The sequence below is a fragment of the Acinonyx jubatus genome, chromosome A2, assembly GCF_027475565.1.
Source record: "Acinonyx jubatus isolate Ajub_Pintada_27869175 chromosome A2, VMU_Ajub_asm_v1.0, whole genome shotgun sequence".
NCBI lineage: Eukaryota > Metazoa > Chordata > Mammalia > Carnivora > Felidae > Acinonyx > Acinonyx jubatus.
This window is the reverse complement of record NC_069383.1, coordinates 2,820,441-2,835,096: the sequence shown is the minus strand read 5'-3', so window position 1 is coordinate 2,835,096 and position 14,656 is coordinate 2,820,441. Positions and strand designations below refer to the sequence as shown.

At 59.7% G+C, this 14,656-nt stretch overlaps 1 protein-coding gene across 1 annotated transcript; it reads left to right on the top strand.

Moving 5' to 3' along the window:
* The first annotated feature begins 449 nt into the window (after window positions 1–449).
* EN2 (engrailed homeobox 2) lies at window positions 450–5,438 on the top strand. The gene is made up of 2 exons (XM_027051262.2): window positions 450–1,146; window positions 4,469–5,438. Exons 1-2 carry the CDS (start codon window positions 450–452, stop codon window positions 4,783–4,785), a joined length of 1,014 nt encoding a protein of 337 aa, XP_026907063.1. The 3' UTR covers window positions 4,786–5,438.
* The last annotated feature ends 9,218 nt before the right edge of the window (window positions 5,439–14,656 follow it).

Below are 14,656 nucleotides of genomic sequence, written 5' to 3'. Positions count from 1 at the left end.
GCGCGGGGGAGCGCGCTGCCTGCATGCGCGCAGCTCCGGCCCCAGCCCCGGGCGGCCGCGGCGGCAGCGCGGGAGCCGGAGGCAGCCGGCCGCGGAGAGGAGCGCGGGTCCCCGCCGGACCTCTGTGACTGTCTAGCGCCCGGGTGCGCTGCAGAGACGAGGACCCGACTCTTTTGAATCTCCCGGCGTCTGGGCGCGGGGCGACTCTTGCTATTTTTCTAAACTCAACTCGTGGATTGGAACGTGGCTCCGCTCCGAACGCGGCCGGTGACTCCTACGACCCCGGCCCTGGCCGCGGCCGCCGCGCACGCCCTCGGAAGACTCGGCGGGGTAGGGGCGCGAGCCGGCCGCGAGTGTCTCCGTGCTCATCACCGGCGGGCCGAGGGTTGCTTGGAGCGGGCGGGGGGAGGAGTCGCCGGAGAACCAATTTGGGATTTGTCGTGAACAGCATGGAGGAGAATGACCCCAAGCCCATCGAAGCGGCGGCGGCGGCGGCGGAGGGGCAGCGGCAGCCGGAATCCAGCCCCGGCGGCGGCTCCGGTGGTGGCGGCGGCGGCGGCGGTGGCAGCCCGGGCGACGCGGACACTGGCCGCCGGCGGGCTCTGATGCTGCCCGCGGTCCTGCAGGCGCCGGGCAACCACCAGCACCCGCACCGCATCACCAACTTCTTCATCGACAACATCCTGCGGCCCGAGTTCGGCCGCAGAAAGGACGCGGGGACGTGCTGTGCCGGCGCGGGAGGAGGAAGAGGCGGTGGAGCCGGCGGCGAAGGCGGCGCGGGCGGCGCGGAAGGAGGAGGCGGTGGCGCGGGCGGCGCCGAGCAGCTCCTGGGGTCGGGCCGGGAGGCCCGGCAGAACGCGCCAGGGGCGCCCGGGGCGGGCGGGCCGCTTCCCGGCGGCGGCGGCGACTCTCCGGGCGACGGGGAAGGCGGCTCCAAGGCGCTCTCGCTGCACGGCGGCGCCAAGAAAGGCGGCGACGCCGGGGGCCCCCTGGACGGGGCGCTCAAGGCCCGCGGCTTGGGCGGCGGCGACCTGTCGGTGAGCTCGGACTCGGACAGCTCGCAGGCCAGCGCCAACCTGGGCGCGCAGCCCATGCTTTGGCCGGCCTGGGTCTACTGCACGCGCTACTCCGACCGGCCGTCTTCAGGTGAGCCCGCCGCGGGGAGGCCCGCGGGGTTGCGGGGCGGCGCTGGCGCGGGAACTTCCCCAGGGGGAGAAGACACCGGGACACCCCCCCCCCCCCGTCCCCGACACACACAAAGACGCACAAGCGGGGACATTGTGCGTGGCTGACGCCGGACCGGGCAGCGGCCGGGAGAAGGGGCACGATCGATTTCTTAGACAAGCGGAGGAGACAGGACCTTTCTCCCTCTCTCTCTCTCTCTCTCTCTCTCTCTCCTTGGGGCCACTCCTCGGAGTCCCTACCCACCCCTCCCCGGCTGGAGTTTATTCGGGAAGACTAGGGGTGGCCGCAGGGCTGGCCTAGAAGCTTGCACTCTTAACCCCTTCTCCGTCCTTCCAACTCAGTCCAGACCCAGGACCCATGTGCAGCCCACCTCAGACCTAGACTCGCCCTGCGACCCAGTTATCCCAGACGAAGCCAGGGAAGAAAGAGCAAGGCTCCCGGCTCTTCCTTCCACCCTTGGGCCTGGGCTGAGGAGGGAGGAGCGGGGGACAGAGACCGGGACGGACACAGAGGCGCTCTTCGCCCGGTTTCAGTTGCCCGAGCACACGGTGAGGGAGCTCGGCACCCATCTTGATCGCTGCCTGGAGACGGAGGGAGGCCTGCAGTCCCCCAAATAAAGGACCTGCTCCCAGAGGTTTCGTGGGGCAGCTCCCAGGCAGGAAAGAAGCAGATTTCGGCGGGGAGTGCGGTGGAGGGGCCCGCGGGTGTGTGCAGAGGTGCTGAGTGTATTTTTCATAGATCTGGATTTTGAAAAGCTACATCCGCGTCCTTGTGGAAATCATCAGTTGCATGAAATGCGGTGCTCGGCTTGCAAACCGCCATTAGGACGGACTCCATTTGTCCCTGAGCTGGTAGCCCAGACAGGACCCCTCTGCCCCCCTCACCCTCAACTGTTTTTGAGGGGGGTGGTTTACCCAGATCACCGCACAACCGAGTCACCCCTTGGCCGCCTTCCCGCAGAAATGTGTGTGCCTATTTCTGATGAAATCCAAATTTCTCTGGCTAGACCTGAAATTTGCTCCATTGTTCTCGCCTCCCTCCTTTGTTAATATTTAATTAACATATAGGCTCACAAAGCGGCCGGCGAGGTGTCTCGGCCCCGCTTTGTGCAGCGACCGAGTCGCGGCCGCCCCAGGCCCCGCTGGCCCGCGGGAGCCCCGCAGCCCTGCCGGGCCCCAGTCGCTGGTCGTCTTGCACTCAAAACAAAACAAAACGAAACAACAACAACAAAACCCATAAGGTAGCATTGGTGTTTCTTGGCCTTTTACAAAGAAGCAACGCAGAGAGTTTTCTTGCCGAGCTTTGGTTCTGTCTCTGCGACTCTTTAAAGTGTTTACGTTTTGAAAGAAAATCAAAGAGAGAACGAAACATTCTGATTTTAGGGAGATTTCCTTCCCGCACAATGGTGTGTATGTTTTTACCGGCTGGTTCGCGTGTACAAGATCCCCAGCACCGGAGGAGTTTGGAGGGTGGGGGGCGTGCTTCCCTGGGACGGTGGAGACGGACAACCGCCGGCTCCTGGCGCAGGGGGCCGCGGTCGGCCCCAGCAGGTGAGGGGCCTCGCGAGGCCTCTCCGAGCCTTCGCCGAGCCCCTCGCGGGCGCCCCCGCAGCCTCCCGATCAAAGCCCGGCGGCCCGCGCGGAACCGGCGTCCTGGGCGAGCGCGCGGCGGCCACGGTGGGTGTGCGCGCGCTGGACGCGGGCGGGGGCGCGGGGGTGAGTGTGGGTTTGCTCTAGATTCTAGAAGGCCGGGGCTTTGAGCCGAACGGCCCTTGGCGCCCCCTCTCCCGCGCCGCGGCGGCCTCTGTCCGAGTTTGCCTCTCCCGGAGCGCACGGCCGCGTCCTCGGGCCTCGGCGCCGCTGCTCTCTGGGGCCCGGGCGCGCTCTCCACCCTCCGGGGTCGGGACTGTGCGATCGGAAACCTCCCGGCGGGATCCCTCCGCCGCCGCCGCGGCGCGGGGTGGCAGGGCTGTCCCCTGGCCCCGCGGGACGGGCATGTGGGCGCAGGCGGGGACCCGGGGGTTCCGGCGGCTCGAGGGAGCCGGCAGGGCGTCCAGCCTCCCGCCGCGGGCGTCTGGGAAGGGGCCGCGGCTGGTGCTCCCCAAAGGTAGTTCCCTTCACGCACCAAGAAGCCCATACGTGCGGCCCGGACCCTCTCCCCAACAGCCTTTGCGGCCTCGGCCTTCAAGCACACCCTCGTGGGGCCGAACTTCTTGAACAGAAACAAAAAGAAAGCGCTGGGTCCTCCTTGTGAGCGCTCCCCTCACAAGGGCCTTTTCAGATGGCCGGTCCGAGAAACCTTGCACTGCCCCAAACCAACCTCAAGTGGTGCGGGGAGGGGGTCCCAGCGGCAGGAGACCCGCGTGGCGGTCAGAAGCCCGAACCCTCTGCACGAGGTCGGCTGGGCTCCCCTGTGGCCTCCAGTGAGGCAGCCCCAGTCTGGGGGAGCCGGGTCCCCTCTCCTGCACTGGGAGACTTGAGCGGTGGGGGGGGGGGGGTCGAGTGGCTCAGTGCGTGTGCCCCCTCTCTTCCAGAAAAGAAACAATGAACTTGGGCCCACAGGCCCAGTTAGGGGTGACCGAAAGGGGGCTAAGGTGGAGGCAGCCCGGGGGTTCCTCCTGTTCTCCAGACTCTGTGGCCTCCTGGCTTCTCAGGCCCCTAGCACCTCAGGGGTACCCCCTGTGGGCATCTCGTGGGAATCCTGTCACTGTCCCCTGGGCTCCTCTTCCTGCTGCTCTGACTGCCCCTCCCCCAGCCTTTCTTCGTGGCCCCTCTCTTGGCACCTGCCTGCACTCTGTCCTCACTCCTGGATAGAACCTCAGAAAGGGATAGAAAAAGTCGTGCTAGGAAGTTTTGGATTTTTGCTTTCTTGCAGGAGTTTTCCTTGGAGACCTTTTTGTTTGTTTGTTTGTTTGTTTGTTTTTAAGTAAACTCTATGCCACATATGGGGTTGAACTCAGGACCCAGGGATCAAGAGTCACGTGCACCCCCGGCTGAGCCAGCTGAGCGCCCCTGGCGACCCTTCCACTAAGCCTGTCCTTTACCCCCACTCCCTCCCTCACACTTACACTTTTTTCAGCCTATCTTCTCACTTTGTCGGGGGGGGGGGGGGGGGGGGGGGGGGGGGGCGGGTCCTGGAGGCTGTGTGGGTCCGAGCCCGGTCCCCAAGTCCCTCTGGGACTGGGTACTTTCGTCCCTCATCTCTTTGTCCCTCTGGCTCACTGAGGGGGCAGACAGGCCCCGAGACGTCCTAACCCTGTTCTCTGTCCACCGTGCCTGCCCAGGTCCCAGGTCTCGCAAACCAAAGAAGAAGAACCCCAACAAAGAGGACAAGAGGCCGCGCACGGCCTTCACGGCCGAGCAGCTGCAGAGGCTCAAGGCCGAGTTCCAGACCAACAGGTACCTGACGGAGCAGCGACGCCAGAGCCTGGCGCAGGAGCTCAGCCTCAACGAGTCGCAGATCAAGATTTGGTTCCAGAACAAGCGCGCCAAGATCAAGAAGGCCACGGGCAACAAGAACACGCTGGCCGTGCACCTCATGGCACAGGGCCTGTACAACCACTCGACCACGGCCAAGGAGGGCAAGTCGGACAGCGAGTAGGGTGGGCGGGCGCGAGTCCAGTCTCAGTCCACGCTAAACAATGCAATAATTTAAAATCATAAAGGGCCAGTGTATAAAGATTATACCAGCATTAATAGTGAAAATATTGTGTATTCGCTACGGTTCTGCAATATTCTATGTATATATAATTTACAGGTGGTGTAAAATCCAAAATATCTGACTATAAAATATTTTTTTGAGTTTTTCTGTGTTTATGAGATTATGCTAATTTTATGATTTTTTTTTTTTTTGCGAAGGGGGGCTGCTTAGGGTTTCATCTTTTTTAATCCCCTAAGCTCCATGGTGGGACATCGGACACTTTTATTTTTTAATTTCAGAAGAAGAAAAAAAAAATTAAAACAACTTGCTAAAGTCCAAAGATTTTTATTGCTGCATTTCACACGACTGTGAACCGAATAAATAGCTCCTACTTGGTCTGTGAGTTCTGCCACTTTGTTTGTGTGGGCTTGGTGAGGACAGCAGGAGGGTATGTAGCCCCCCTTGCCCTGCCCCGGGCTGGGGGGAGCACAGGGGCCCCCCCGCAGGAGCGCCCTGGGAAGCGGGCCCTTGGTGATGGGCAGCCCAGGCCCCAGCCTCACCAGGCTCCCCTCCTCCTGCCTTCCCTCCTTTTCCCCCTCCTCCTCTTCCTCCTCCTTCCCCTTCTCCTCCCCCTCCACCCCCTCCTCTCCCTCCTCATCTTCCCCCCTTCCTCCTCCTCCCCCTCCTCCTCCTCCTCCTCCTCCTCCCCCTCCCCCTCCTCGCCAAGGCCTGGCCAGCACCTCTGTGTATGCTTCATCTCTGTCGTGTCGCTGTCCCCTATCCAGCCGCCCACTGCCAGAGCCAGCTCTCTCGCCTCCAGGCACCACTTTGGGGACCCCTGGCCCAGCCTCTGGCCAGAGGCCCCTCGTCCCTCCAGGCCCAGGGAGTCTCCTGTGGCTCCATCAGCCACGCCAGGCGCTCGCTCACGTGGGCCCCAGAAATGGCAGAGGTCTGCTGCCTCTGGGCGGGCACAGGGCTCCCGAGAGGGGAGTTGGTATTTTCTTCCTTTCTGTTTGTTTTTTTCTTCCTTTCCTTTTCTTTTTTTTTTTTTTTAAGTGGCTGCTTCTGCTACGGAGAGCATTCTTTCAAGGTGCATATGCGCGTGTACATATCTATGCATTGCGTGTACATGTGCACAAGCGGGCCTGTGAGAGTCCAGTTTCCGAACACGTGGCTAGCTTGACTTTCAAAGGAACTCAGAATCCTCCAGGATCTAGAGGAAGGAAGAAAAATGTGTAAATAATCATTTCTTATCGCTTTTTGTCTTTTCTTTTTTTTTTTAATATACATTTTATTTTTTGACAGTGTGGTACAGTGTAAATTAAATATATTCAATATATCCCCACCAAGTACATATATATAAACAAACACAGTATCTATATATATAACTCTGCACTGTCTTCTGTTTGGTGTATGGAAAAAGAATCGTGTCCAAATGTCCATGTGCAGCCGGGACGGCCCCGGGGGTGTGCCCGTGGCTGAGGCAGGCCCACGGCTGGACCCCTGAGGACTGAGGGTGAACTTCTCTCTTTGCCTTAAACCTCTATTTCCCTGCGATACCACTTTTATTTTGTACATACTCGTGCAAACCTTTTTAAAAAGGAAACTATAAAAAGAAAAGCTGTAATTTAAAATTCTGTGAAATAACCAACTGCTGCTTAGGAAACTTCAATGAAATGATAATGCCTTTTTAGCAGGAAGCAAAGTTTTGGGGTTTTTATTTTTTTATTTCTTTTTTTTTTTCGTTTCTAAAACGTGCATTTTACAGTTCCAATATCAAATATTTATAATCTTATGAGAAATGAATGTTTCTATTTACAACTGTGGTTATCAGCATTGTGAACATTCCCCTTGCATTTTTTGTGTGTTCCAATTCTTGAAAGTTACATTAAATAAAAAAAACCTGCTTTATTGTAAAACATTGGATGTCCAAGGTGGAATGACTAGTTTTTCTAAGCCTGTTTCTAAGTCCAGCCCCACTGCCCTGGGCAACCTCCCCATCACTCAGGTACTCCTGGCCTTGGCCTCCATCGAGCAGGGGGTACACATGCTGTCTTTGTAGCCAGAGGTATGATTTTTTTTTTTAAACAATGAAGACACTTGGAATATCTCCTGTGTGGGCACAGAACCACCGATGTCCTCTGAGTATGTTGAAGAATTGTTGAAAACCCCACAGAATGCGAATCCCATGAAAGGGACAGAGACGCTGGGCCCGTGGGGAGGGCTCTCCTCTTTTGTGTTTTGTTATTTTTACTCCTGCCCCCTCCAAAGCAAAGGTCATGGACAACATCTCAGGACAGATGGGCGGGGGGGGGTGGAGAAGGACAGGCTTTGCCCAAGCTGACCAGAGAGGTATCTGTCTGGGGTAGTGTTTTGCGGGGGTTGACATCCAGGGCAGCCGGGCAGGGGAGCGCTCCCTGTGAGCCCGGTTGATCTATGTCCAAACTATCCTGGCTTGAAAAAGATGATTCTCCCAGTAAAAGAAGCTCAGAGACTAGCGAGAACCGTCTGTTGCCAAAGGAGACTGGTTAGGCGATTTACGTTCACGTTGGCTTCCCAAGCAGAAGCTGGGCCTCCAGGCAGGAGAGTGGCCACTCCCGGGATTTGCACAGACACGCTGAGTGAGAGAGAGCTGGGGTCTCACCACAAAGCTCTGGAGCCCTAGCTGCCTCGTCCCAGGAGTGCCCCAGGGTCATCGCCAGTAGGGCCCCATCACTCAGGCCATTCCAAGTGTCTCCCCCCTCCACTGCACAGTTCTGAGGAGTCTTTAGACTAAAAACTAAACAAAAAGCATGGGCACAACTTCTGTTACCCGATTGGCTTCTCTCTCTTTTTAATAAAAAGACGGTACAACAACTTTAAGCAATCATTCTTGTTTTTTAATTTATTCACAAATCATAACGTTGTTGAGGGGCAATGTATAGTTTTGTAAGGTAATGAGTTCCCCGTCGTCAGGGGAGTGCAAGCAAACATCAAGCCAGCAGTGGCATGAGGAGTTTTTCTTTTTTGTCTCTGATAGGGGATTGGACCGGATGAACCCCAGACCCTCGAAATGCTGAGATTCTGGTTTTGCTCCTATATTTATTACTTTTTTTAAAAAAAATTCAACATGCAATCTAAGTTCGAGACTCGCGGAGAGCCACTGTTGCACCAGCCAGCCCTCTCTCAGTGGCAAGTGGAGACCAGAGCCAGGCCTGCAGGCGAGGCAGTGCTCCTTTATGAACCCAGAGCCTGCGGGACTCCGGGCCCAGCGTGCCTTGCATCTGGACCGGGACCGAAGCCCCAGGAGTTGATGGAGCTGGACCGCTGCCAGACCGTCGCCCCTCCGGGGAGGCCGGTTCCTTAAACGTTCTCCGGAGGAACGCCCGCCCGTTTATAAGGGAAGTCCTTGCTCCTTCCAGCCAATCGGCAGCCACCCCCCAGACCTGGCTGCCCGGCAGAGTCCAGGCAGGGGCCCGGGGGCCTCGCTGGGGGTGGGGATCGCTGCCTGCCGCACCCCCCCACACCCCAGCCCTGCCCGAGCAGAGGCTCCGGCGAGGGGTGCCCGACCGAGGGGCCTAGCAGGGCTCCCTGGGGCCCAGAGGGCCTTCCTCCTCCCGCTGCCAAAGGTGGTCAGATGAATAGGGTCGGACCCTCGGGTCTGCACGGGCCTGAGCGTCACGCAGGGTGGACCCGCCAAGTGCTTTCTTCGGCGCAGACCGGGACGGAGCCACGCGGCTGTCGCCCGTCTAATCTCCAGGAGGACTCCGACTGTGGTTTTTGTCTTTTTCCTTGAGGGCAAAGGTGGAGCGGGCGGGGGCGTCTGGACCGCGCGGCGCAGGGGCGCTCACCACCGACGGCAGACCCTGGACGCGCCCAGGCGCTCACGGCCGCGGGTTTGCGGGCTCTTGCTCCGCTACGAGCCGTCCTGCGTCCGCAGGAGTAACATCCGAACCTCCGCGGTCACGGCCCGCCCCGGCAGCTCCCCAGGTGTCCCCCGCCCCCATCCCGGCTCGGCCGAAACCCGCAGCCTGCCGGGAGGAGGCGCGGCGCCCTGGGAGGTCAACGGAGACTGGCGACCTGGAGCTGTGTCGCGGCGCCACGCCCGCACCCCGACACGCGCTCCGCGCTCGCACGGCACCGCCACCCCCTCCCCCCGGGCCGGGACCCGCCTTTCCGCGCGTCTCCGGCCCAGGCGGGCGGAGCGCGAGGCTTTCTGCAGGCCTGGGCCGGGCGGCGTACGGCGGCACGGAGCGTCGCGTCCCCCGGACCCCGCGGGCTGGCAGGACGCGGGCGGGGGCGACCCCTCGCGGGCCCAGCCTGGCGCGCGCGCACGCGCGGGTGCGGGCGGCGGGAGCCCCTGGGCGCACGCAGGCCCGTGAACCCGGGCGCGTGAGCCCCGCGTCCGCTGCTCTTGGCGTTGTTAATGTCAGACACCCACGGAAAATAAAGGCCATTCTTGAAATCGCCCGAAATGTAATAATATTCATCAAAGTGGTTCCTAATTATGAGATTTAATCAAGCGTGGTCCGCCGCGCGGGCTTCGGCTGGTGAGGCTGATGACGGCGACAGAGTTACTAATATTGCTGTTGTTAGCAGCCCGGGTCTCAGCCCCCAGAGTGCCGCTTGCTTCTTCAGTTTGGGGGTTGGGGGAGCCCCACGATGGAGGAAGCGGGGCGGAACGACTCCGGAACGGGTGTGGCCCAAGCTCTCTGCCCTTGCCTACCGGCCCCAGGCCCGTGCAAGGCCTGCGCAACAGCTCGGGGAGGAGGTAGGGGGTCCCCTGGCTCCTAGGCCCCCCGTGTCCCCGAGGGACGCCAGGGCAAGTTTTCTGGGAAGGGGAACGTTAGGTCCGGGACCCGGGACACCTCCCCCCCTCCCCCCCCCGTTGGCTGCTCCCTTTTCGGGACTGAGCCCCGCGCTTTGCTCGGAGCAGAAACAAAGAGTAGCCAGATCTGCCTCCCGGGCCGCCTTTTCGCCCCCTCTGCCTGGAAGGCGTCCCAGTAGAGGCTCCCCCCCCCCCCCCGCCCCGTCCCGGGCCCCCGGAGACCCGGCAGGGCAGGGCAGGAGGGCCTAGGGCCTCGTGCGTTGCGCCGCTGCCCGGGCCTGCGGGGCGTCTTCTCCTGCGCGGAGGGACCCTGGCGCGGCCGGGGGTGCTCCGTGCGGCGAGGAGCGGTGGGGATCACCGCGTGCACGGACCGTCTGGAAGAGTCGGGGCCGGCCGCCGCTCATCCCCATCTGTCTTGGCCGCGCGGTCCGAGCGCGCGCTGCCTGCGGAAGGGGCCGCCCAGCGCCTTTCAGCCGCGCCTTCGGGGTTCTCTCCTCCCGCCAAGTCCTTTGTCTGGAAGGGGACTGTCAGCTCCGCCGCCTCCTCCTTCCCCCAACCTCTACCCCCTCCGCTAACTGCCCTTTCTTCCCTCCGCTTTTCTCTCCTCCTTGGATGGTTAATCACAGGCTCCAGCTGCCAAGCGCGGCGAGCAGTCGCTGCCCTGTTTCTGTGTCTGCGGCCCCTCCCAGCGCAGACCGGCCGCTTCCCTCCAACCTCGCGGGGACCCCAGGCCCCTGCCCTCTGGCGTCATTTGGTGGCCCCGGGGGGGGGGGGGCGCTGCCTCTGACTTTTCCCCTTTAGGCCAAAACTTTAGGTCCTCAGGTTTTTGGCAGCTTTACTCTCCATCAACTGATGTGGGCCCCCCCCCGGAATCTGGCATTTCTTTGGGTTCAGGCAGTAGGCGACACGGCAGAATCCCGGTGCCCTTGGCAGCATCCGACTCCTGCCAGGGCCAGCACCCTTTCTCTGCCGCTGCCAGTAAGGTGCCCCCGCTGAACCGCTTCCGTCATGACCCACAAGTCTCAGATTGTATCTTCTGATGCTCGAACATCTGGATCAAAGATGGGAGACCTCAGCTCCTCCTCGAATGAGTGATGCCTATGCTGGCTTCCAAACCCCTGCCGGTTGGGGGAGAGGAGAACGTGTACAGGGCAGCAGGCCCGGCTGGCTGTCAGGTGCCCCAGGCCTGTGCACCTCGGCTCAGGCAGTCCAGGGTGCACGGGTTTGTTTTTAATTTTTTTTTCTTGCGAACGCATAATATCACTCAGCACTGAAAGAAGTGCCCTACAGTGAAGGGAATTTTCCCAACTGCTCCCCGCCCCCCCCAACCCCAGCCCATCCATTCATCTCTTCAATAGAAAGAAAATCTATCTAATGGGCTTCCCCATAGGGTTTCCCATGTGGGAAAATGAGCATAAAAGCCCCTGGCACGGAACGGGGCAGGGTGAGCGAGAGGGTGACTCATCACGGGGCAGGGACTCTGGCGCTGGGCTCGGGCTGTGCCCTCCAAGCTCAGTGCCCGTTGTTGGTAGAGCGCCTCGCCTTCCTGGCTGCTACCACCCAATGCGGCCTCGCTTTAGTTGTCCGGGGAAAGGAAAAAAGGAGGAGGTCACGACTAGGACAGACAGTGTTCACACGGCTATACAAAGAGGGACCACGAGAGGAGCTGAGAACGACAGAGGAAATTCAGGATGCTGGTCCGCACTCCCCAGAAACACTACCCCCTTCTCTGGAGTACTGCTGTGTGTGCTTTGTTCCCCGCCCGGCTGGGACACAGGCACACCCCTTCCCATCAGGATTTACCCCCACATGTTTCTTGACCGCAAAGTAGGGAAGATGCTCCGGTTTCCATAGAAGCCCGGTGACTTCACACGCCACGCGGCTCTCCGCTCCGATCCCGTAGTCACTGCGTTCAGCAGCATAGTCCCATCACCCTGACTCAGACTTGACTCCATGCACAGGACGCAGGCACCCCCTGGACAGTGAGGGAGGCCAGAAGTCAGGCTGCACCTCGCACGCACGCACGTGGGGCCCAGCCTGTGGTCAGGAGCCTCCCTGTGCCCCCCCCGCCCGCGCGCCCCCGCGCACCCCCCCTCCCCGTGGCTCTTCCTCCAAGAGTGAGGGGGCGTCCTGATGGCCTGATGAGCTATTTGGTCTAAAGCAACCCCTTTAAATTAATTGCTGTTCCTATAGCTAAAAGCATAACAGGCTTTGATTACATGCTAACCAGAATGAAACATAATCCTGAGTTAATTATGTGGGGATAATTTTATAATTATATCATTCAATTTGAGAAGCAATGTGTTGTTAACCTCTCGTTTTGACAAGAGTGTTGATTCGAAGCGAAAACGGCCATAAATCTGGACCTTGTAAAAGACCTCTCAGGGCTCCCCGTTTTCCCCACATGGCGAAAGTGACTGTCAGCTCAACCCACCTCCAGTCCCTCCACCTGCGCCACGTCCCCCCAAGAAAGTGGAAAGCCCTGGCAAAGCTCAGACAAAGGGCCAGTCGGAGCCGAGCGTTTCCCAGCGCTGACCTGCTCTCGAATGCTAAGGAAGTCCGTCCGCATTTCTATTCTGCCCAGCTTGTTTGTGGAAATAACACCCAACGTCCCTCACGTAGAACCCCCCCCCCCCCAAACCGAGAATGACCAGCTCTGAGACGCTCCAGCTGGGAGTGAATGGAGCCTGGAGCCCGGGGCTGGGGGCTGAGGTGAAGGTCAGACCCCAGCCGCCCCTGCAGTTGGCTCACTTCCTCTCCCAAACACTAGTGCTCTGGGAGGGGTGGCCCGTGTGGGGCCGGCGGGACCAGGGCTGGCTGTCACCGTCTCCCCTTCCTCCCCCTCCCTCCCCTCCCCCACCCCTAAGCCACCCGAAGGCGGCTCCGGTGGCGGTGGCTTGGGAGGCGAGGTCGTTTAAGAGGTCCCCCGCTGGGATCTCCTCTCCAGGCCTGTTCTGCCAGCAGGCTGGCCTCTCCCGGGGCAGTTCGGGGAATCTGCGGAGGGCCGGAGGGCCCGAATCTCGGGTCTGGGTGGGGAGTGAAAGGGCCTGATACTTCTGGGGCCATCAAAGGTCAGCGAGACACATTCCCTCTGGGCATGGGGTGTGCCCTAGGATTCATTCGCAGCCGACTGATGGGCGAGTCACTGGTGACTCATCACCTGGAAGGGGGAAGGGCAGCTTTTCAGCCATGGCGGGAGCGCGCTGGTGGGTTGGAGGTCCTCGGGAGACAGAACCAGCGCGTCGGGAGGATAAATACGGTACAAACCACTGGAGGCACAAGCCAAACGGCCCCCGAACCCAGCGCGGGCGTGACCATGGCCTTTGTGCGGGGAGCCGCGCAGAGCCGGCCCGCGTGGGGCACACGTTTGCACGCAGGTAGGCCCGTCTAGGGGGCACACAACCCAGGGGCGCGAGGGGCCGGGCAGCCCCTCCCTCCCCCCTACGGGGCTATTTCATCCCTACCTTTTTTTTTTTTTTTTTTAAATGCTTCCTGGTCTAACTTGAATATGCAATGAGGCGCCAGACCTTTGTGGCGGAAATATAATTAAACTGGTGGAAGATGTAAACGAGGAAGAATGATGATGACACCAGGCCGATTTCACACTTGGCAGTCGGATGGCTGGGCCCAAGCCGCGCTCTCTCCACGCAAGGCAGATCAAAGTGCCCTGCCACTGCTAAAAAGGCAAAAGGGGACTTAGTATGCTAATCCCCAGGACAAATATATTTTAATCTTGTTAGAATACAAGTTAACGCTGCAGCTCAGTGGCTGAACTTGGTCAGACTGTAGAGATCCATTTTTATTTTAGCTGTGAATGAGGGGCAGACCGCCTGGCTTATTCATAGGTGGTGAAAGTAAATTTGCAAAACGAACCCCTCTTTGGGCTGCGGAGGGCATCCCCCTCACCTAGACCTTTCTCCACTGGGTTGGGGGGGGGGCGGGATTCAGGACGCTCCCGGGATGGGCTGGTCCCCAGGCCTCCCTCTCTCTGCACAGGATCCTGCCGGCCGAGAAAGGAACGCAGCTCATTTGGTGGAGAAGAAACAGGAAAACTCTGAAATTAATTAAAAGATTCTCCAAAGCAATCCGTTTCCCTTTAGGCCCGAGGTATGACAACCAACCCAATCCCTCCCTATCAGCCCCCTCACTTTAATTTTTACGATGTCAATTTTCATTACTATTAATTATTTGCTGAGCTCCAACTGTACATCCGGTGTTGCCCTGATTAACAAGAAGCTTGCGGGTGCTTGTGCCTCAGAGTTTCAGTCCCTGCTAGATGTGAACGTGTAAGGGAGGCTTGCATGCATTCGCAGGCAGGCAGTTATGCACCGAAGGAGAGAGACTAAGTCTGCAGAGCTCCCCCTCAAAGCAAACCATCAAGGTAAAATACCGTGGAGGCGTGTGGGAGTGAGAGAGAGAGAGGGAGCGGAGCGAGCACTCAACTGTAAGGTTACAGAAGGTTAAACTACCCTGCAGAACCTACCTGCTAAATATTGCTGATGGCAGCCATCTAAAAGGCAATTTCTGTCTTGCTGTTCTAGCCTGTGTTAGAATTCCCTCTGCCTCAGGCATAAAACCTGACTCCCGCTAAGGCCGGCATCGCGTCCCTGCATTCCAAAGACCCGCCTTGGCTGTCCGGATCCAGCTGACCCATAGCCCCCGCCCCCGGAACGCCCCGGTTTCCAGGACTTGGGAATGTCCGCGGCCATAATCCACCCCCCCCCCCCCAGTTTCCCTCCCGTGCACTGTAATTACTGTAAACAGCCCATGGGTCCCAGCTCTCACCACCAGGGGAAGGGGGGCCAGGGGAAGCTCACTGTTCCGAGGCCAGAGACTCCAGAACAGGAATGTCCCGGGATGCTCTCTTCTTTCTCCGGCTAGGTCTCTCCTTCCCTCTCTGTTGTGTCCCTTAGCTAGTGGCCACCTTAGAAGGCAGTCTAGAACTTCCTTTGTGTTTCTTGCCCCAGCGGCCCTGCTTCCCAGACGTTCAGTCTGTTGTATCCCTTCGGCCTTAAATAGGAACAC